Below are 22,263 nucleotides of genomic sequence, written 5' to 3'. Positions count from 1 at the left end.
TTTAAAGAATTTGTATCAGATAGACCAGTATTTTTCCAATTAAAGACTATGATTCATTAGTGAGACATAAAATTGGTCAAACTGCAGAACACTAAAAACAAAAAGATCACAAAAGTAGCCTGAAGGGAGAAAAATAAACTATCCTCAAAGAAACTGATTTCTCAATGACAATGGAATCCAGAATATAGGAGAAAGTGATCAGGAATGTTCTGAAGGAAAACTGCCTACCTAGAATTCCACACCTTCCAAAAATATCTTCCAAAAATGACAGCAAAACAGATGTTATTAGTTAGATAAAAATGGAGAATTCAGCACCAGTCAGATCCTCACTAAAAGAGATTCTTAATGATACACTCCAGGCAGAGTGAAGGCCTAAAATGGGAGAAGAAATGAAGAGCAAAGAAAATATATCATATCTGTGCAAAAAGAGAACTTTGAAGGGCACCTGGTTGGTGCAGTCAGTTAAACGTCTGACTTCGGCTCAGGGCATGATCTCATGGTTTTTGAGTTCGAGCCCCTTGTTGGGCTCTGTGCGGACAGCTCAGAGCCTGGAGCCTGCTTCAGATTCTGTGTCTCCCTCTTTCTCTGTTCCTTCCCCACTCATGCTCGTTCTCTCTCTCTCTCAAAAATAAATAAACATTAAAAAAAATTTTTTTAAAGAAATGAACCTAAATACATAATAATGATGTCTACTTTGGTTTAAAAAAATAAAAACAATAGTAACTTAAGTAGGGAGAAAAAGTAAATAAAATTAAAGCATTCAACGGACCTGTATTATCAAGAAGGGTAAAGTTACTAACTTTAGTTTTGATCATGTAAATATGTACATTTCCTAGAATATCCTCTAAAAGAACATAAACTTAATATTTAATATCCAAACTACTAGAGGTCACGTGAGCTTCTACAGCGCTAGTGATGTTCTATCTTTTGAACTTGGTGGTGGTTACAAGACTTTTTGCTTTGTAATTATTTGTTAAACTGTATGTGTATTCTGTATACTTTTTTATACATGTGATATTTCACAATAAAAGTAAAATTGATTAATGTAGTTTATCACAGTAAATGAAAGGGGATGACTCATATGATTATATCAAGAGATTCAGAACAAGTATTCAATAAAATTTCAATACCCATTCATGATTTAAAAAACAAAACAACACCTGGGGTGCCTGGGTGGCTTAGTCAGTTAAACGTCAAACTCTTGGTTTCAGCTCAGGTCATGATCTCATGGTTTGGTGGATTTCAGCCCTGTGTCCAGCTCTACACTATCAGTGCAAAGATTCTCTGTCTCCCTCTCTCGCTGCACCCCCCAACTCACGCTGTCTCAGTCTCTCTCAAAATAAACAAACTTAAAAAAAAAAAAAACTCATAGGAAAAAAGAAAAGTCAATCTTATAAAGGTTTTCTTTTTTTTTTTTTTTTTTTTTTAATTTATTTTTGGGACAGAGAGAGACAGAGCATGAACGGGGGAGGGGCAGAGAGAGAGGGAGACACAGAATCGGAAACAGGCTCCAGGCTCCGAGCCATCAGCCCAGAGCCTGACGCGGGGCTCGAACTCACGGACCGCGAGATCGTGACCTGGCTGAAGTCGGACGCTTAACCGACTGCGCCACCCAGGCGCCCCTATAAAGGTTTTCTTGATATACATGAGTGTGCACAGACTCATGTATATCAATATGGATAGATATTACAGGTATTCTTTTTTAAAATCAGGAATAAATAAGGATGCCCACTGTTACTTCTGAGTGATACTATGCTAGAGGTCCCAGCAACAAAATAAGGAAAAAAAAGTTAGAAGAATAAGGATTTGAAGAGAAGAAACAAAACTGTATTATTCTGATGTTATTGTAGCTAAGTATATAAAAAGTTCAATAAAATCTAACAAATTATTAGGATAAGAAAACTTAGCAAATTCACTGGATACAAAACTCAGTATCTACCAGTTAAGAAATGAGAAGATATGAACAGACATTTTTCCAAAGAAGACATACAGATGGCTAACAGACACATGAAAAGATGCTCAACATCACTCATCAGGGAAATACAAATCAAACCCACAATGAGATACCACCTCACACCTGTCAGAATGGCTAACATTAACAACACAGGAAACAACATCTGTTGTTGTTGGCAAGGATGTGGAGAAAGGAGAACCTTCTTACACTGTAGGTGGGAATGCAAACTGGTGCAGCCACTCTGGAGAATAGTATGGAGGTTCCTCAAAAAGTTAAAAACAGAACTACCCTACAACCCAGCAATTACACTATTTACCCAAAGGATACAAAATACAGATTTGAAAGGGCACATGCACCCCACTGTTTATAGCAGCATCATCAACAATAGCCAAACTACGGAAAGAGCCCAAATGTCCACTAACTGATGAATGGATAAAGAAGATGTGGCATACACACACACACACACACACACACACACACACACACACACAATGGAGTATTACTCAGCAATCAAAAAGAATGAAATCTTGCCATTTGCAACTATGTGGATGGAGCTATAGTGTATTATGCTAAGCAAAATAAGTCAGAGAAAGACAATACCAAGATTTCACTCTTATGTGGAACTTAAACAAAATACATGAACATACAGGAAGGGGGAGGGAAGAGGAGAGAGGGAAACAAACCACAAGAGACTCTAACAATAGAACACAAACTGAGGTTTGATGGAGGGAGGTGAGTGGGAACGGGTTAAATGGGTGATGGGTATTAAGGAGGGCACTTGCTGGGATGCGCACTGGGTGTTATACCTAAGTGATGAATCACTAAATTCTATACCAAAAACCAACTTGACCATATATGTTAACATATAAATAAAAAGATTTAAATAAAAACTTGAAAAAAACCACTATATTAATGAAAATTATGGAAATCTCTGCACTCTCACCTATTTCCTGTAAGTCATGGAAATTGGAAACATATTGATTTTCTCCAAGTAACATAAAAGGTACAGAAATAAAGAAAAATTAACATATAAAAGCTCAATGTATTTCTTTATACTGGTAACAAAATATAACTTAAAAATATACCATTTACAATATCAATATATAAAAGTTTTTAAATATATGTAAAGATATACATTTAAACATACAGTATTTACATATATATACACATAAATTTAAATATAAATACATCCAGACCAAAAATAAAGCTAACAAAAGATGTCAAGCTCTTAATGGAAAAATTGCACAAATGATAATGTTTCATTGAAAGACATTAATGAAGACATGAAAAAATGGGAAAAGAGACTATGTTTATGGATAGGAATATTAAATACCCTAAAGATGTCAATTCTTCCCAACTTGATATACAGATTTAACCTAATTCTCATAAAAATCTTAACAGTTTTTCATGAAACTTGACAAGCTGATCCTAACAGATGGAAGAGGGTTAAGGAAGAAAGAATAATGAATACATCCTGAAAAATAATAAAGTGAGGGATTTACAATTAAGACTAGGTAGAATTGGCCCCGGATAGGCAAAGACCAATGTAACAAAATAGACCCCAGAAACAAACTCATGCATATATGGAGACCTGACACACAGAGATTTTGGGTAGTGGTAAAAGGAAGGAGTTTAGAAAAAAAATGGTTCTGAGACAAATGGTTATCAATACACAGGGGGTAGAAATAGGTCCCCGCCTCACACCATGAATAAATACAAGTTCCAAATGATAAAGGACTTAAATGTGAAAATCATAATTTTTTTTAAAGTGTTTTAATTTTTTTTTTAATTTTTTTTTTCAACGTTTTTTATTTATTTTTGGGACAGAGAGAGACAGAGCATGAACGGGGGAGGGGCAGAGAGAGAGGGAGACACAGAATCGGAAGCAGGCTCCAGGCTCCGAGCCATCAGCCCAGAGCCTGACGCAGGGCTCGAACTCACGGACCGCGAGATCGTGACCTGGCTGAAGTCGGACGCTTAACCGACTGCGCCACCCAGGCGCCCCTAATTTTTTTTTTTAAGTTTTTATTTATTTTTGAGACAGAGAGAGACAGAGCATGAATGGGGGAGGGTCAGAGAGAGGGAGACACAGAATCTGAAACAGGCTCCAGGCTCTGAGCTGTCAGCACAGAGCCCGACGCGGGGCTTGAACTCACGGACCACGAGATCATGACCTGAGCCGAAGTCGGCCACCTAACTGACAGAGCCACCCAGGCGCCCCCAAAATCATAATTTTAACACTTAGGAAAAAATACAAAAACATCTTTATGACTTCAGGATAGGAGAAGGCACAAATTACATGCAAAAAAGACTGATTAATAATAAAAATACGCTAAAATTTAGAACTACATTAAAGACCCCACACAGAACATAAAAAGTCAAGCCACGCATTAGAATATATTCACCCCACTTAGAAAAAAAGATTAGTATCTAGAATATATCCAACATACAAACTACAAACCAGTAAGAAAAAGACAAACGCCCCAAGAGACAATAGACAAAAGACTTGAACAGTCACTTTACAAAAGAAATCCAAATGTCATATATTTATCAACCTAAATCATCAGGGAAATGCAAATTAAAACCCATTGTAATACCAGGTTGGCAAAATTTGAAAAATCTACAAATGCCAAGGGTTGGAAAAGACATACAACAAGAACTAACATACATTGCTGGTGAGAACATAAACTGATAAACCAACTTTGGAAAACTAGAGTGTTTACTTAGTAAAGTTAAAGATGCACATGTCCCACGACCCAGCATTTCTACTACCACCACGGAGAAACTCTTGCACACGCGCTACAGTAGATGTGTACTGCTTATGGTGACTTGTCCATAATAGAAAACAACTGGAAAAAACCTAAAGGTGGATAAGTAAAGATGTATTGATACAACAGGATCCTATATGGGAGTGAAACTGAATAAATTACAGTTATACAAACTAACACTGGATGAATCACAAAATATTATGTTTAGTGTTAAAAAAACAGTCCCAAAAGAATATATACCATGGTACCACTATATGCAAAATTCAACAATAGCCATAACTAAATAGCATTATTTGAAGATATATTTATGTGGAGTAAGATAAAGAAAAGCAAGGGCATGGTTAAAATTTTCAGAATGGTAGTTAACTCTGACACTGAGTGAGGTAAGAGAATAGGATGGAGAGGGGTACACATTCAAGAATGTTAATCCAGGGGTGCCTGGGTGGCTCAGTCGGTTAAGCGACCGGCTTCGCCTCAGGTCATGACCTCATGCTTCGTGAGTTCGAGCCCCATATCTGGTTCGGTGCTGACAGCTCAGAGCCTGAAGCCTACTTCCAATTCTGTGTCTCCCCCTCTCTCTGTACCTCCCCTGCTCATGCTCCATCTCTGTCTCTCAAAAAATAAATAAATGTTAAAAAAAATTAAAAAAAAAAAAGAATGTTAATCCAGTTCTTGCTGGGATGGTGGGTACAAAATATTTGCTTTATTATTGTTGTTGTTATCACTAAAATCATATATATTTACTCATTTGTATATGGAGTGAGACTAAGGCCAAGACAATGCTCCATTTACCATGCAATCCTTTATTATATGTTTCTAGGAATTGATCCATTTGTTCCAGAGTGCCCAATTTGTTGGCATATGATTTTTCATAATATTCTCTTATAACTGTATTTCTGTGGTGTTAGTTGTGATCTCTTACATACCATGCAATCCTAATTAAAGTCACACATAGGCATGAACACTATATAAGGACAGAGGCTCAGCAGTCATGCTGCCTAGGTTCAAATCCTGGCTAACTATCACCATTCATGTAATATCGGAAAACACTATTCACGTATATCTGAATTAGATTTCCTAACCTGTCTGTGTTCCCTCATGAATAAAATGGGATTAATAACAGTATTTACCTTCAGGGTTGATAAGAATATTAATGAAATTACACATTATTAACATTAATATTTAAGAAAAATAACCACAAGGAAATAAGTATGATTACTTCTGGATAATGGATTTATAGGTGACAAATTTTCTTTTTTTCCCCATTACTCAAATTTTCTCAATGATATTTTGTAGTGTATAAAAATAAGTTCTTCAACAAATGGTGCTGGAAGAAATGAGTATCCACATACAAAAGAATGAAACTGAATCCCTTGCTAATACAAAAATTAATCACAATGCATCACAGACCTAAACGTAAGAGCTAAAACGATAAAACTCTTGTAAAACCCCATTGCCTCAGTTTAGGCAATGATTTCTTAGATATGAACCAAAAGCACTAGAGATTAAAAAAAGTAAATTGACTATCAAAATTCAAAACCTTTGTATTTCAAAGGACATCATCGAGAAGGTAAAAAGAAAACCCACAGAATGGGAGAAAATATTTAAAAGTCATCAGATTCCAGTACCCAGAAAATATAAAGAAATTTTAGAACTCAACGACAGAAAAAAATTTTTAAATGGACAAAGCTTTAAATAGACATTTCTCCAAAGACATACACAAATGGACAATAAGCAAATGAAAACATGTTCAACATCATTACTCATTGGGAAAATGCAAATCAAAACCACAATGAGGGGTCCCTGGCTGGCTCAGTAGGTAGAGCAGGTGACTCTCAATTTTGGGGTCATGGATTCAAGCCCCACAGTGAGCATAGAGCTTACTTAAAAAAAAAAACAACACAATGACTTAATTTTGACTTTACAACTACTAGGATGGTTATAATAAAAGGTGGACAATAACAAGTGTTGGTGAGGATGTGGAGCTCTTGGAACCCTCGTCACACACTGCTGGTGGGAATGTAAAATAGTGCAGCTGCTGTGAAAAACAATTTTGTGGTTCAAAAAGTTAAATGACCCAGTAATTCCACTGCTAGGTGTATATCCAAGAGAAATGAAAACATATGACACAAAACTTGTACACCAGTGTTCACAGGATTACTTACAATAGCTAAAAAGTGGAAACAACCCAATGTCCATCAACTGATGAATGGATAAACAAAATGTGGTACATCCATATAATGAAATATTATTCAGCCATACAAAAAAAGAAGTACTGATATATGCTACAACATTGATGACCCTTGAAAATATGCTATGTGAAAGAAGCCAGTCATAAAAGGCTACATATTTTATATTTCCATGTATAGGAAATGTCCAGAATAGGCAAATCCAGAGACAGAAGGCATATCATTGTTTGGGACTTAGCAGCCATGAGAACTGGTAAATGACTGCTAATGGATACCGAGTTTCTTTTTGAAGTAATGAAAATGTTTGGAATTACATAACAGTGATAGTTGTACAACCCTGAATACACTAAAAATCAGTGGACTGTACTCCTTAGATGGGTGAATTTTATGGTATGTGTGTTATACTTTAATAAAGCTGTCATTAAAAATACAAACTCACATACAACATTATTAACTTTTGGGGTCTGTGTGATGTACAGAAAAGTACCTTGACTTTGATTCTAGCTCCAGTTCTTGTTAGTATTGCTATGGGCCACTCACTCAACCATTCTGAGCCTAAGGTTTTTCATCTGTAAAATGAAATGAATAAAAACTATCCAGGGGCACCCGGGTGGCTCAGTTTAGCCCCGGACTCTGATTTCGGTTCAGGTCATGATCTCTCAGTTCATGAGTTCAAGTCCCACATTGGGCTCCATGCTTACAGCACAGAGCCTGCTTAGGATTCTCTCCCCTCCTCCTCCGGTGTCTGTCTCTCTCTCTCTCTCTCTCTCTCTCTCTCTCAAAATAAATAATAAACTTACAAAAAAAAAAAAAAAAAGACTACCCAAATCATCTCATGTTATTTTAAGACAAAACTAGATAATGCATATAAAAAACTGTGAACTACAAAATGCTATACAAATTTTTCAGGTTATGCTGCTTCCATAGTTTGATTAGAAGAGTAGGGACCATAAGGTAGAAATAAAAGGTCACTTTTGTTTGTGATTTCCATAGCTTGCTTCTACTTCATTTAGTCTTACCATCTTATTGTTGCCTTCATTTTTTGCAACTTTTTCTTTTTTAGTTTTTACTATAATTTTTTATCTTTTAAGACCAAAAAGGGTAAGCAGAATTCCTAAGCAGAATTAGTGTATTGAAATAACCAGAACTAAGCAAATGGTTGGGTAAAGACTATAGCTCTTTTTGCTGCTAGGTTAAATGAATTCTCCCAAATCTTCAGTCAAGTAAGAGTCTATGACAGAAAATAATCAAGCAAAGTCATGTGGACATTTAATATTGTTACCTCCAGTGCATGGATGGGGATTGAGCATCTCCCCCAACCATTGAGATGGCAAAGAGAGTCCACAGTACTGGCGCTTCCATGGATCATTAGTCTATTTAAAAACTCCTCCTGAGTCAATCCAAACAAAATCAGAGAGAGTCCATTTTCTGCAGGAAAAATAAAAGTTACCTTAAATAAATTATCAGGATTTAGGTTTTAGGTTTATGACATGCATTAACTTCTAATTATGCAATACTTCAGTGCTATAATTACAAATATATGTATTTGGCACCAGGCACTACTATGACCATGATTAATCCATCATGATTTTTTAATGTTTTTAAAAAAGAGTTTTATTTTTTCAACAATGGACCACAGGGAAAATTCTCGTAAGAACAACACATCCTATGAAATAATACTAAATCTCACTTTTCTCCTTTACATTATCCACACAATCAATGCCTGGAATTTTTAACTATTTACAGAGATGTCATATATCCGATTCACTAAGGTAAAACCAATAGCACGCTCTTGACACACAGAAATATAGGATTTCCAAATATGGGGTATTAAAAAAAAACACACACACACATAGTTCAATTGCATCACTCAATAGCTTTGTAGGAGGTTATGGCATAACTGCTGACTGAGAAATATCAAACGGGTAGTGAGACAAGTACAAGAAAAAACTAACAAGAAAACAGCCCATCTAAGAGAACCAAAATTCAGCTTCAACCCATAAATTACTACGGAGGAATGCAGGGCTAGTGTTGCCAGATCTAATAATTTTTCAATAACAGCTAGAAATCCTCTAATTTTATATGTTTATAATACAGTCTTCTTTAAAAGCCTAGATAGTGCAAGCCCAGTAGAATGAATCTGCGGTGCACATACATATGGCCCAGAAGCAGCCAGCTTACTACTGTTGCTTGCACAGACAAGTCAAGAGGAGACTCCCTGGGATAAAACCAACCTTTACTACTCTGACACTTCTCTGACTTTAGCGTCAGAGCATTGAGCTGAGCAAAAATAACCTTAATTAAAAATCAAATAGATGAGACAACAGTACCAAGAGTAACACCAAGTTTCCCCATGAAAGACTACCACTTAGAGGACAGTGTAGGCACTAACATCACCTGAGCAGAAGTAAAATATGTTAAGAAAGCACACCTCTCAGGGCGCCTGGGTGGCTCAGTCGGTTGAGCGTCCAACTTCGGCTCAGGTCATAATCTTGTAGTTCATGGGTTCAAGCCCCGCATCGGACTCTGTGCTGACAGCTCAGAGCCGGGAGCCTGCTTCAGATTCTGTGTTTCCCACTCTCTCTGCCCCTCCCCTGCTCATGCTCACTCGCTCTCTCTCAAAAACAAATAAACATTAAAAAATTTTTAAAAAAAAGAAAGCAAGCACACCTCTTAGCAATGGGTTTCAACCTGACACAAGTTATTCTCACCTGTCAAAACAAGGCAGAGTTGTTGGTCTCCACAACTGTCTATAGGAATACACTTTTGGCCAAGGGAAAAGCACTGCAGGCCCTGGGTCTCCAAATCCCAAAGGACAATGGTGCAGCCCGTCCTTTCCACTGCCCAAGTAAACAGTGCACTGAATCCTGTCACAGACATACATTTAAGCTCAATAGGTTCCTCTTGTTCATGAATGTGCATTATTTTCCATGATCTTCCTGGATCCCTGGTCTTGGCATGATCTTTCTGTGGAAAATTATACTGGTTGTGCATTATGTCTGGTGGAATGAAGGCCCAGCCTGGCATACTGGTACTGGGGTTACCAGATTCAGGAGACTCCAAATGCAAAATATTCTGGAACCACGGAGCACAATAGGAAACCCCCAGGTTGGAACTCTTTATTGTTTCATTCAATGATGATAGCTGAGCTTTCCAAGACCTGGAAGATAGGGTAGAACTCACACCTGTTACAGTGAAAGGCACTACATAAAACACTATATCATGAAGAAGATGCATTAAAAAAAAAAGTGTTTACTTCTGTAAAGCCCTTTAGTAAAAAGGTAGAGTATGACCAAAAAAAAAAAAAAAAAAAAAAAAGGAATAAAGTAAACCCAAGAGGGAAGTTTCTGTACCTATCAACTTGAAAGGAAAACTTGGTCAGTTTCATGTTGTAGTCAGAATTAACAGGATCATCTTCATCTATCCCCTTAGGGCCTTCAACAGGCATGTCTTCTTGAGTTCTTTCACATAGTAGGTGTCCTGGGTGTTGCCTACATTTTAAAATGATAGCCATGGTCAACAATGATGATTGAATCCAAATCTGTGTTACTACTGTTAAATATTGAGGGGAAGGGGGTGTCACATAGAAGGAACAGTATAGACAGGTTTTTTGAACAGGACTCCTTCTCTCCATTGTTTATAGCAGAATGATAAAGTCAGCCCTAAGAATTTGACCCATTTGCAACCATGTGTGGTAATGGAAGTTAACTAGATTTATTGTGGTGCTCACTTCACAACATATACATATATTGAATCATTATGTTGTACACCTGAAACTAATACAATGTTGCGTGCTGATTATATCTCAATCAAGAAAAAAGAATTGGACATTTATGGGCAGTTAGCTTTATAAAGAAATAAGAACACTTATTTATGATAATGCAGATGTTGTGATTAAAACTTTAAAACATTTTGTTTATTTATTTTTGAGAGAGAGAGAGAAAGAGAGAGAGACAGAGTGCGAGGGGGGAGGGGCAGAGGGAGAAGGAGACACAGAATCCAAAGCAGGCTCCAGGCTCTGAGCTGTCAGCACAGAGCCCAACATGGGGCTTGAGCCCAGAAGCCGTGAAGACATTTAACTGAGTCACCCAAGTGCCCATAAAACTTTATATAAACTAAGCCTTTCAAAAACCCTATGAGGTAAACATACCCCCATTTTATAGATATGGAAACAAAGGCCCAGAGAAACAGTGGAACTGTAACCAGGTCAATGTGACCATAAAGCCCAGGCTTTTAACCGTTCACAATACTGTCACCACAAAGTAAGATTTAGGCTGAGATCAGGGGAATGCATACCAACTAGAAAGACAAAATGTAAGTGCAGGTGTAGGTGGAAGAGTATTTGCAGAAAGAGGGTTTTTCTTTGTTTTGAGAAACAAGAAAAGGCAAAGGTAGCTAAAGCATAGTGAATGAGAAGCAAGGTGGCCTGAGATGAGACTGGAGAGGTTGGCAGGAGACAGATGGTGCAAGACTCTATGGGCTACTAAGGATTTTTAGTTTTATCTTGTGGGGTAGGGAAGCTAAGTAAGGGTTTTAAATAAGAAAAGCAATATGATCAGATATAGAAGAGTAGCTGGGGGAGAAAGAGTGGCACTTAAACCTTGAGCACTTATACTGCTATTAACCCTTTCAACAATTTGAAGATAATATGTTAACATACATGTATCAAGGATTGATTTTTAAAAAGCTAGAAAAGGCAGGGGACAGGGAGAAAAGATGATGCATGGAGAAGGCAGTTTCCCATCCCCCCAAATGAAAGGTGGATACCTTGTCCCCAGGTGTTCATATCTGGCTGTTTCTCTGAGAAGATATGCATTTTAACACATCACTCTGGCTACTTCACAGAGCATGAAGTTGATGGGGTAAGAGCAGACATGGGGAGACCAATTACAAACCATTACCTTACCTTAGTTCAGGTAAGTGATGACAGTGACATGGGTGAGAATGATAACAAAGGAGTTTAGAGTAGTAGACAGATTCAAAAAACACTTAGGAGGTAGAATGATTAGGATCTGGTGACTAATTAGATATGGATCTAATGCTTAAAAGAGTTTGGAGGGGCACCTGGGTGGTTCAGTTGGTTAAGCGTCCGACTCTTGATTTCAGCTCAGGTCATGATCTAATGGTTCATGGGTTAGAGCCCCACATCGGGCTCTGTGCTAGCAGTGTGGAGCTTGCTTGAGATTCTCTCTCTCTCCCCTCACCCTCTCTCTTTTCCCCTGCTCATGTTCTCTCTTTCAAAAACGAAACAAAAAAAAAAAAAAAAAGAAAGAGGTTGGAGAAATAAAGAAAGCAAATGGAAAATGGTCCCTAAGAAGGAAGGAAAAGAATGGGATCTGGAGCACAGAGCACAGAGGCCTTCATGGAAGGAGGGGAATCTGTTTTAATAGGAGGGAAGATGAGGAGATGGGCACAGGAAAGTAGGTTTGTAACTTAATGTGAGAAACTGAGGGAGTTCTCATTAGATGGATTCTACTTCCACTATAGAGTAGGAGATAAAGTTACCTAAGAAGACTTGGGGATAAAGAGATGAGCAGAGGTTTGGGGAAAATGGAGGTTTAAAAACACTGTTATAAAAAAATGGGCTCATGAAAAATCATTGTAAAATTTCCAGACAATACTGAGAGACCAGTTGAAGGTAGCAAATGTGAACTCACAGTGGTATCGATTTTCCTTTGTGGTTTTCTCACAAGTGCCTGGTTGCTTGGGGGCAGGGGCAGAAAAGGCAGAGTGAAAAAGAAAAAAAAAAAAAAAAAAAGATTTTGTCAGACCAAGTGCTACCACAGAGAGGAGCAAGAGTTTAGGGCACAAGCAAAAAAAAGTGATTGAAATGATGAGTCACAGAATCTATGCTGAGAAGGGAGAGGAGTGGGAGGGAGTAAAGACATGAGGAGGCTAGAGAGTGAAAAGTCAAATGAACTGGAAATTCCAATGAGGTCAGATGACAAGTAAAGTGGGGGTACTTGAGTAAGTGACACAGAAAATTCGGGAACCTGTGGTCAGGGAGTGAAAAGTGCAGGTAGTGATTTGAGGGAGGAACGGTTTCAAACAAAGACAAAGCCAGGGTAAGAGTATTGGAAGAAAAGTCACTGACAATGAACTGAAAGAACAGACCCTGAGTTTGGGTCCTCAAGTTGCTTACAAACTCTATAGAAAACATGAAAAAATTAGAGAAATAATACAAGACTACATAACTAAGTGCTAAACTGTAGTTCAAAGCAAAAGTGCTACAGAAGTCCACAGAGGAGAAAAATTATAAAATGAATATAAAATTACAAATCGAAGGGGTTTTAGTAAGCAAAGGCTTCATGAGAGAGGTAGATCTCAAAGGATAAAATGAAAAGGAGAAACCGACATTCTGTATCAGGGGGAAAGAAGAGCTAGAACTAGGAGTCAGGAAAGATAAAAACACTTTTAAACTTCAGAGCACAGGGGCGTCTGACTCTTGACATCAGCTCAGGTCATGACCTCACGGTTGTGAACTAGAGCCCCAAGACAGGCTCTGAGCTGACAGCATGGAGCTTGCTTGGGATTCTCTTTCTCCCTCTCTCTCTGCCCCTCCCCTACTCACACTCTTTCTCTCTCTCAAAATAAATAAATAAACATTAAAGTAAAATAATATAAAAAATAAACTTCAGAACACACTTAGAAAATAAAATATGCAGAAAAACTGAGAGCTTTCCTCCTAAGGTCAGGAACAAAACAGGGATGTCCACTCTTGCCAATGTTATTCAACATAGTATTGAAGTCTTAGCCTCAGTAATCAGACAACACAAAGAAATAAAAGGTATCCAAATCAGGCAGGAGGAGGCCAAACTTCCACTCTTTACAGATGACATGATACTCTGTACGGAAAATTCAAAACATTCTACCAAAAAACTGCTAGAACTGATCCATGAATTCAGCAAAGTGGCAGGATATAAAATCAATGCACAGAAATCGGTTGCATTCCTATATACCAATAATGAAGTGACAGAGAAATCAAGGAATCGATCCCATTTACAATTGCACCAAAACCATAAAATACCTAGGAATAAATCTAACTAAAGAGGTAAAAAATCTATACACTGAAAACTATGGAAAGCTTATGAAAGAAATTGAAGAAGACACAAAAAAATGGAAAAAGATTCCATGCTCCTGGATAGGAAGAACAAATATTGTTAAAATGTCAATACTACCCAAAGCAATCTACACATTCAATGCAATACCTTTCAAAATAACACCAGCATTCTTCACAGAACTAGAACAAACAATCCTAAAATTTGCACGGAACCAGAAAAACCCTGAATAGTCAGAGCTCTTGAAAAAGAAAACCAAAGCAGGAGGCATCACAATCCTGGACTTCAAACTGTATTACAAAGCTGTAATCATCAAGACAGTATGGTACTGGCACAAAAACAGACACTCAGATCAATGGAACACAATAGAGAACCCAGAAATGGACCCACAAACGTATAGCCAACTAATCTTTGACAAAGCAGGAAAGAATATCCAATGGAATAAAGACAGTCTCTTCAGCAGGTGGTGCTGGGAAAACTGGATAGCGACATGTAGAAAAAGGAACCTGGACCACTTTCTTACACCATACACAAAAATAAACTCAAAATGGATGAAAAACCTCAATGTAAGACAGGAAGCCATCAAAATCCTCAAGGAGAAAGCAGGCAAAAACCTCTTTGCCCTTGGCTGCAGCAACTTCTTACTCAACACATCTCCAGAGGCAAAGGACACAAAAGCAAAATGAACTAATGGGACCTCATCAAAATAAAAGGTTTCTAAACAGCAAAGGAAACAATCAGCGAAACTAAAAGGCAACCGACAGAATGGGAGAAGATATTTGCAAACGACATATCAGATAAAGGGTTAGTATCCAAAATCTATAAAGAATTTATCAAACTCAACACCCAAAAAACAAATCATCCAGTGAAGAAATGGGCAAAAGACATGAATAGACACTTCTCTAAAGAAGACATCCAGATGGCCAACCGACACAGGAAAAAATGCTCAGTATCACTCATCATCAGGGAAATACAACTCAAAACCACAATGAGATACCACCTCACACCTGTCAGAATGGCTAACATTAACAACTCAGGCAACAACAGATGTTGACGAAGATGCGGAGAAAGAGGGTCTCTTTTGCACTGCTGGTGGGAATGCAAACTGATGCAGCCACTCTGGAAAACAGTATGAAGGTTCCTCAAAAAATTAAAAATAGAACTACCCTACAACTCAGCAATTGCACTACTAGGTATTTATCCAAGGGATATGGGTATGCTGTGTCAAAGGGGCACATGCACCGCAATGTTTATAGCAGCACTATCAACAAGAGCTAAAGTATGGCAAGAGCCCAAATGTCCATCAATGGATGAATGGATAAAGAAGATGTGGTGTGTACACACACACACACACACACACACACACAATGGAGTATTACTTGACAATCAAAAATAATGGAATCCTGCAATTTGCAACTATGTGGATAGAACTAGAGGGTATTATGCTAAGCGAAATCAGTCAGTCAGAGAAAGACAAATATCGTATGACTTCACTCATATGAGGGCTTTAAGATACAAAACAGATGAACATCAGGTAAGGGAAGCAAAAATAATATAAAAACAGGGAGGGGACAAAAACATAAGAGATTCTTAAATATGGAGAACACAGGGTTACCGGAGGGGTTGTGGAGGCAGGATGGGTTAAATGGGTAAGGGGCATTAAGGAATCCACTCCTGAAATCATCGTTGCACTATATGCTAACTTGGATGTAAATTTTTAAAAAATAAAAATTTAAAAAAATATGCAGGGGTTTCTGGGTAGCTCAGTCAGTTAAGTGTCTGACTTGGGCTCAGATCATGATCTCACTGATCCTAAGTTCGAGCTCTCTGCTGTCAGAGCAGAACCCGCTTTGGATCCTCTGTCTCCTTTGCTCTCTGCCCCTCCTCTGCTTGCGAGTTCTCTTTCAAAAAATATAATAAAAATTAAAAAAAAAAAATTAGGGGTGCCTGGGTGGCTCAGTCGGTTAGGCGTCTGATTTCAGCTCAGGTCATGATTTCACACATTGTGTGAGTTCAAGCCCTGTATCGGTCTGTGTCCTGACAGCTCATAGCCTTGAGCCTGCTTCAGATTCTGTGTCTCCCTCTCTCCCTGCACCCCCCTCCCAACTTGTGCTCTCTCGCTCAAAAATAAATGTTAAGTAATAAAACATTTAATAAAAGTTAAAAAAAAACAAGAAAATACAGTCTATTCCAGAAATTATACTAATTAAAGAGCATTCATGTAATTAGTAAATAGAGATCATTCATTTAGATTCCTAAGTTTACTGGTAAGCAAACACCAGCTCTTCTTTGGGTGATGTAACAGTAACTGAGTTCAATGCAATTTGTTCAAACAATGTGCATGGTGCAGTCTTCAGAGTTCTCTTGAAGTGTTACCAAAACATCCACAGGGGGGCACCCAGGTGGCTCAGTCGGTTAAGCAACTGATTTTTCGCTCAGGTCTTTATCTCACAGTTGGTGGGACTGACTGAGCTGACAGTACAGAGCCTGCTTAGGATTCTCTCTCTCCTCTCTCTCTGCCCTCCCCACTTTTGCTCTCTCTCTAAATAAATAAATCAACTTAAAACAAAAACAAAACAAAAAACATCCACAGGAATGTTCCCTATACTCAAGGATCAGAGTGGCTGAGTAGGCTTTCCCTCCTCTTCATCTATCAAATTATTTTCCAAGGTAGATTAGAACGTAATTCTACATACCAGGGTATGTTTCAGTCAGTAAAAATGGCCTACTGTAAACAAGCATATGATCTGAGAAAGGGCGAATCATCTTTGTTCAAAGATTTTTTTTCTTTTTTAAGGTCAAGTCCATTTAAAACAAAAGAAAAAAAAACACAGTAGGAAGAGGTTCAGTAGGTATGTGAAAATGAATTTGTCCTTTCTTGTGATCCAAACGATAGGCAATAAAACCCATCAAAGTGCCTTCCCAATTACTCAAGGATTTGTTTATCTCATTCATATTAAGTTAGGACCAAAAATCCTAATGGTTTTGAATGGCCCTGAAGGCCACAAGTCATAAATACGGACTAGCCTACTTTTAGATAAGTTGCAATGTACAGGTGGGGGTATTTACATATGCCTCTCACATCATACCTCTCTCAAACATTACAAAATCAGAAGCAACTTGAATATCTAAATCTAAAAGTAACACAAATAAGCCTCCAATTTTTACTAATATATTTAGACAGTAACTGGGGTGGGTCCTTCAAGGGAAACAGCTGAGGAAGTACTTAGCTGGAGAAAGCTACCTTAATATATATTATCAAAGTTCTTTAAGAGAAAAGTAATCCCCAAGGCTCCAGGAACCTAAGCCACATAAGAAGCAATTCTGAAACAGGGTAAATCCCATTTTTGTTCTACTTTAATGTAGGGCAAGGAATAAATAATGTGTAATAGTCAACTGTGCTATACTATACATTATGTACTTATTTTTAAAACTGTGCTTGATTACTTTGTAACTTACATGATGATATAAGCTATATGTAAAACATATATAAATCAAAACCAAAATCTTGATATAAATAAAGGTAGCCAACGATCATTTGCACAATTTTACAGTAACAACCTCACTATGTAGTTGCTAGAACATGAACTAGCTGAATAGAGAAATTAAACTGGTTTTTAAAAAAGCTAACAAGGGGCACCTGGTGGCTCAGTCAGTTAAGTGTCCAACTCTTGATTTGCGCTCAGGTCATGATCTCACTCTCCTGAGATCAAGCCCTGAATCAGACTCCACCCTGAGCATGGAGTCTGCATGAGATTCTCTGCCCCTCCCCCACTTGCTCTCTCAGGGAAAAAAAAAAAAAGCTAGCAAGTACATTTTTTAAATTAAACGTTTTTATTTTAAAGAGAGAAAGTGTGAGTGGGGGAGAGGGACAGAGGGAGAGAGAGAGAACCTCAAGCAGGCTCTAAGCTCAGCATGGATCCCACGACCCTAGGATAGTGATCCAAGTAGAAATCAAGAGTCGAATGCTCAACTGACTAAGTCACCCAGCTGCCCCCTAACAAGTACTTTTTAACCTCTTAAGGCTTTATTTACCTCAACTTAGAGACGGCAGTAATTTACATACCTGAAATACAAATTTAAGTTAAGAGCAATTGCAGAGTTGGAGGAGCTGATAATCACCACAACATCTAGGTCCTGAGACACTTTCAGCGAAGTAAATGAAGAAACCTTGGCTGGCTCCTGTTGCTGCTCATCACACATATCTTCTTGGTGAAGTGCTAAATCCACACGAGCTACATGTCTACCATGCACAGTGTCAAAAATGTCTTTGAGTTAGAGTTAAAGAAAATGCCAGTCTTAAGTATGCCCCAACACTTAAAATACAGGATGGGATGGAGCTTATAGACTTCATCGCTGCAACCTTATGGGTATAGTAACAAAAGGAAGAGTGGACACTTGAGGCAGCCCTGATCACAGTAACCAGCTGAATGTGAAGTTGGTGGCCCAATAAACAACCTGATACAGAGTTCATTCAGCAATACTTGCTGAAAATCCACTCTGTGACAGGCTCTGATACACTGCTAATATTTTCCACTACTGTTCTACAACAGTGCTTTCCAAGAGAAATAGAATGTGAGCCATATTTGTCATTGCAAATTTTCTAGTAGCCCTATTAAATAAGTAAAAAGAAACCAGTGAAATTAATGTTAGTAATACATTTTATTTAGCCCAATATATCCAAAATATTACCATCTCAACAGGTAATTTACATAAAAAATTGGGATATTTTACACCTTTTCATGTAAGTGTTCAAAATCTGGTATTTTACACTTACAGCAAACCACAGTTTAGACACTAAATTTCCATTGGAAATACCTGATTTGTATTTAAACTTCCTAAAATTCACATTTGAGAACTTAGATATACTTAAAAGTTCTCCAATAACTGAATCTAGTATCAGCTTTCAAATTTAAACTAATTAAGTAAAATTAAGAATTCAGTTTCTCAATCACACTAGCCAATTTCAAGTGCACAACAGCCATATAAGCCTAGTGCCTAACATGCTGGATAGCACCATTCTATAAAGCAAACAACAAAGATGAAGTTAATGCAACACTTTATGACATTTTTACAAAATAAATTTTAATAAAGGCTATTTTATATCTAAAACCGACAAACCATCCCTTTAATTCAGAAATAAAAGATCCAAAATCAATAAGGGGTCATTTTTCAAGTCTTCAAAACAATTTTGCTGATGATCTGATCTACAGATCTGCTGGAAACAAAAACTGTAATGTTTCCAAAACCAAATTAAAAGTAGTTAAGCAAACCATATGATTCACTAATATGATGGAATCATCATATAAGGAGATTATATTCATATATGAAAATGTATGCATCACATCATAAGCAGCCCTCTAAATCCTTTCTGGAACAAGCACATAGTAGATATTTAATAAGCATGTTTTGAATAAATGGGTAATACAGAGCATATATAATTTAAAAAGAACACAAGCTGGAATATTATGACTATGGAAAAAAACGTATATACTAAAAAATATTTGAATGGAATACAAAACAATATAGTTGAGTATTTTAAGTTCATAAAGATCTTTTTCCCTGAATTAAACTGAAAATCTAACAATTCTACTTATATACCAGTCCCTAAAACTAAAAGCCTAAAAAAGGCTCATCCTTTAAGGCATTCTCCTCCCCTGCACATCCACATCTTTACTGCCAAGGATACAGATCCAGCCTAAACTACTCAAAACAAAGAGAATTCCTCTGCAGAGCTGCGTGTCAATAATCCTGTCCACTGCCTGTGCAGGCAAGGGTAATGTAAAACAGCTGCATACTCCAACCTCAGCATCTCTTTCAGGAAATATAAGGTGTACGATGATACATTTGTTGATGAGCAATAGTGAAGTGTTATCGTGAAATGACAGAATTCTCAAAGACAATATGGAAATACCTAGGAAACAAAAGCATAGTATTTCAAACTCACTGGTCACAATTTTACAGTTGGCAATTTTGGTCTTGTAAACATATCATAAACAGATCAAATGAAGAAGAAATAGCGCTTAGTCCAACTCTAGGCAGTTACTGCTCATACCCACCTAATCAAGTGGTCACTGGTAGGTAGGTAAGGGGATGAATAAAGGTAGCCTACAATATCTCTGTTCCTTCTGTTTATGGTCCGAGTCTGATAGTACACAAGATTAAAGAAAACAAAAACAAAAAAACCCCTACTTATCCTGGGAACCTCACAAGAACAATCACAGATTTTTTTTTTTTTTTTTAACAAGATGGGGGAGCACCTGTCTGGCTCAGCTACTAGAGCATGTGACTCTTCCATTGTGAGTTCGGCCACGTTGGGTGTAGAGATTACTTAAAAATAAAAAAATCTAAAAAAGAAAAAAAAAAGAAAAAGAAGGAACCTTAAAATCAAGTGTGTCCAGTATGCTACTGCTTAAATATAAAGCCTGAATGCTTCATTTCTGCTCTCTGCAGCCTTCAGGATGAAATAAAGTAAACAGCTGGGTAACCAGTCTCGATCAGCACTATCCAATAGAAATATATCAGCCACAAATGCGAACTGCACAAGGAATTTTAAATTTTCTAGTTGCACCAAAAAAAAAAAAAGAATCAGGTGAAACTAATTTTTATGTATTATTTACCCCATAATGTCCAAAATAGCATTTCAACATGTAATGAATACAAAAACCTATGAATGAGATATTTTACTTTCTGATCCTAAGCCTGCAAAACCTGGAACGTATTTAACACTTAGAGGACATCTTAATTCACATTAACCACACTTCAAACGCTCAAAAGCCTCATGTGGGTAGTGGCTATTGTACTTAACAAGGCAAATCTCCCTCCCTGATTTCATCTCTATAACAAGTTTTCCCGGAATATATAAGATTTCACAGTGATGTCACAGACTGACCACCTGTAAATACTTACTGATATTTTGATCTTCAAGGAGCTTTTGCAATGTCTCCTCACTACAGCTATACAAAATGGTTGCATCACATCTTCCATCTTTCAAATTAAATTCATAGATAAACAGTTCATAATTCTCACTAAGAGCAAGCAGTTTGGGCTTGTCTGTTGGTGAGCTGCTCTTATGAGACGCGTCCCATACAAAGCTAAGGAAAAAGCATAGATTATTATATTCTATTATCCACAGTAATATTTACCCACAATGGTGAGGGTAGAAGGGCAGAATGAGTAAAGAACAATTCTTTAATTCATGAAGTAGTAGCATTAGTCCTATACTGGCTTTAAGGGAATGTAAATTGCTCTGGGACTTTGCCCCTCTTCTACCTGAGCCCCCTTCAGGCTAACAATATACGAGTGACTGGTGAAAGGGGACATAGAGCAATAAATGATGAATTATCTTCCTAAATCCTGTCTGATGAAATGTTTAAAGGAACAGTCACAAGGATAAGTTTCAGCAACCAAATATGTGTATTTTTTATAAGAGGTGATGCTCAAACTTAACAAAGTAGGTTTTGCTAACTTAAATGTTTTCGAGGACTTAAAAAGTGACTGTTAGTATTTATAGACTATGAAGACTCGAAGATGGTATATTATAGAATAGCCCTGACAAAGAGAACTTTCCATTCCGTTGGTCAGAACTATTCTATATATCTGCACTGTCCAATACAGTAGCTAACAGCCACATGTGACTACTGAACAGTTGAAATGTGAGTAGTGCAACTGAGGAAATATTTAAAATTCACTGAGTCACATGTAGCTAATGGCTACCATGCTAGACAGCACAGTTACAGAAGTTTTACAGCAGTGTATTGATGGAAAGAGAATAGTGAATGATGCGACAGCTTCAAACTAAATTAAAAAAATAAAAGGACCCAATTGTGAAAACAATGGAATGGCAGGAGGCTACCATGCTGATAAAGCTTTATCGTTCAAAAAAATCTTTTTTTATATACAGAAGTAGTTAAATTTTATTTCTTAAAAAAAAAAAATCAGACGATTTTTTTTGTCCTTATTAAAGAAAAATATTGACACATTTTATATTTCTATCTTTATACCTGGACTGATGATTTTTCAGGAACACTCAATTCCTGACTGTTTACACTGAAAATATGGAAAACAATAGGAATGGTCAAATATAAAAAATATTAAATTAAGATATATTTAAAAGGAAGAATACAGTAACACCATTAACATCAGTAGCATATGGACTATACTGTCACATGAAGACAGGAAATGTTAAATAAAAATAACTATAGAATGTACAGTGATTTCAACATATAAAAAGGGCCATATACACTTTGAGATAAGCCCTGAATACTATAGATTTATCCTTATTTTTTACCCTA

General features: G+C 37.2%; 1 protein-coding gene across 1 annotated transcript in view; it reads right to left on the bottom strand.

Annotated features, from left to right (window-relative positions):
* The window catches only part of SPG11 (SPG11 vesicle trafficking associated, spatacsin), an 86,457-nt gene that overhangs the window by 62,648 nt on the left and 1,546 nt on the right, over positions 1 to 22,263 (bottom strand). The window contains exons 2-7 of the mRNA XM_007081757.3: positions 20,879 to 21,063; positions 19,659 to 19,883; positions 18,036 to 18,237; positions 10,265 to 10,402; positions 9,623 to 10,071; positions 8,194 to 8,339 (exon numbers count right to left, since the gene is read on the bottom strand). Of these exons, the coding sequence (XP_007081819.3) occupies positions 8,194 to 8,339; positions 9,623 to 10,071; positions 10,265 to 10,402; positions 18,036 to 18,237; positions 19,659 to 19,883; positions 20,879 to 21,063 (1,345 nt within the window). The remainder of the gene's footprint in view (positions 1 to 8,193; positions 8,340 to 9,622; positions 10,072 to 10,264; positions 10,403 to 18,035; positions 18,238 to 19,658; positions 19,884 to 20,878; positions 21,064 to 22,263) is intronic.

The sequence above is a fragment of the Panthera tigris genome, chromosome B3 (assembly GCF_018350195.1).
Source record: "Panthera tigris isolate Pti1 chromosome B3, P.tigris_Pti1_mat1.1, whole genome shotgun sequence".
Lineage (NCBI taxonomy): Eukaryota > Metazoa > Chordata > Mammalia > Carnivora > Felidae > Panthera > Panthera tigris.
Note: the sequence above shows the minus strand (reverse complement) of the source record. Positions and strands in the feature narration are given on the sequence as shown.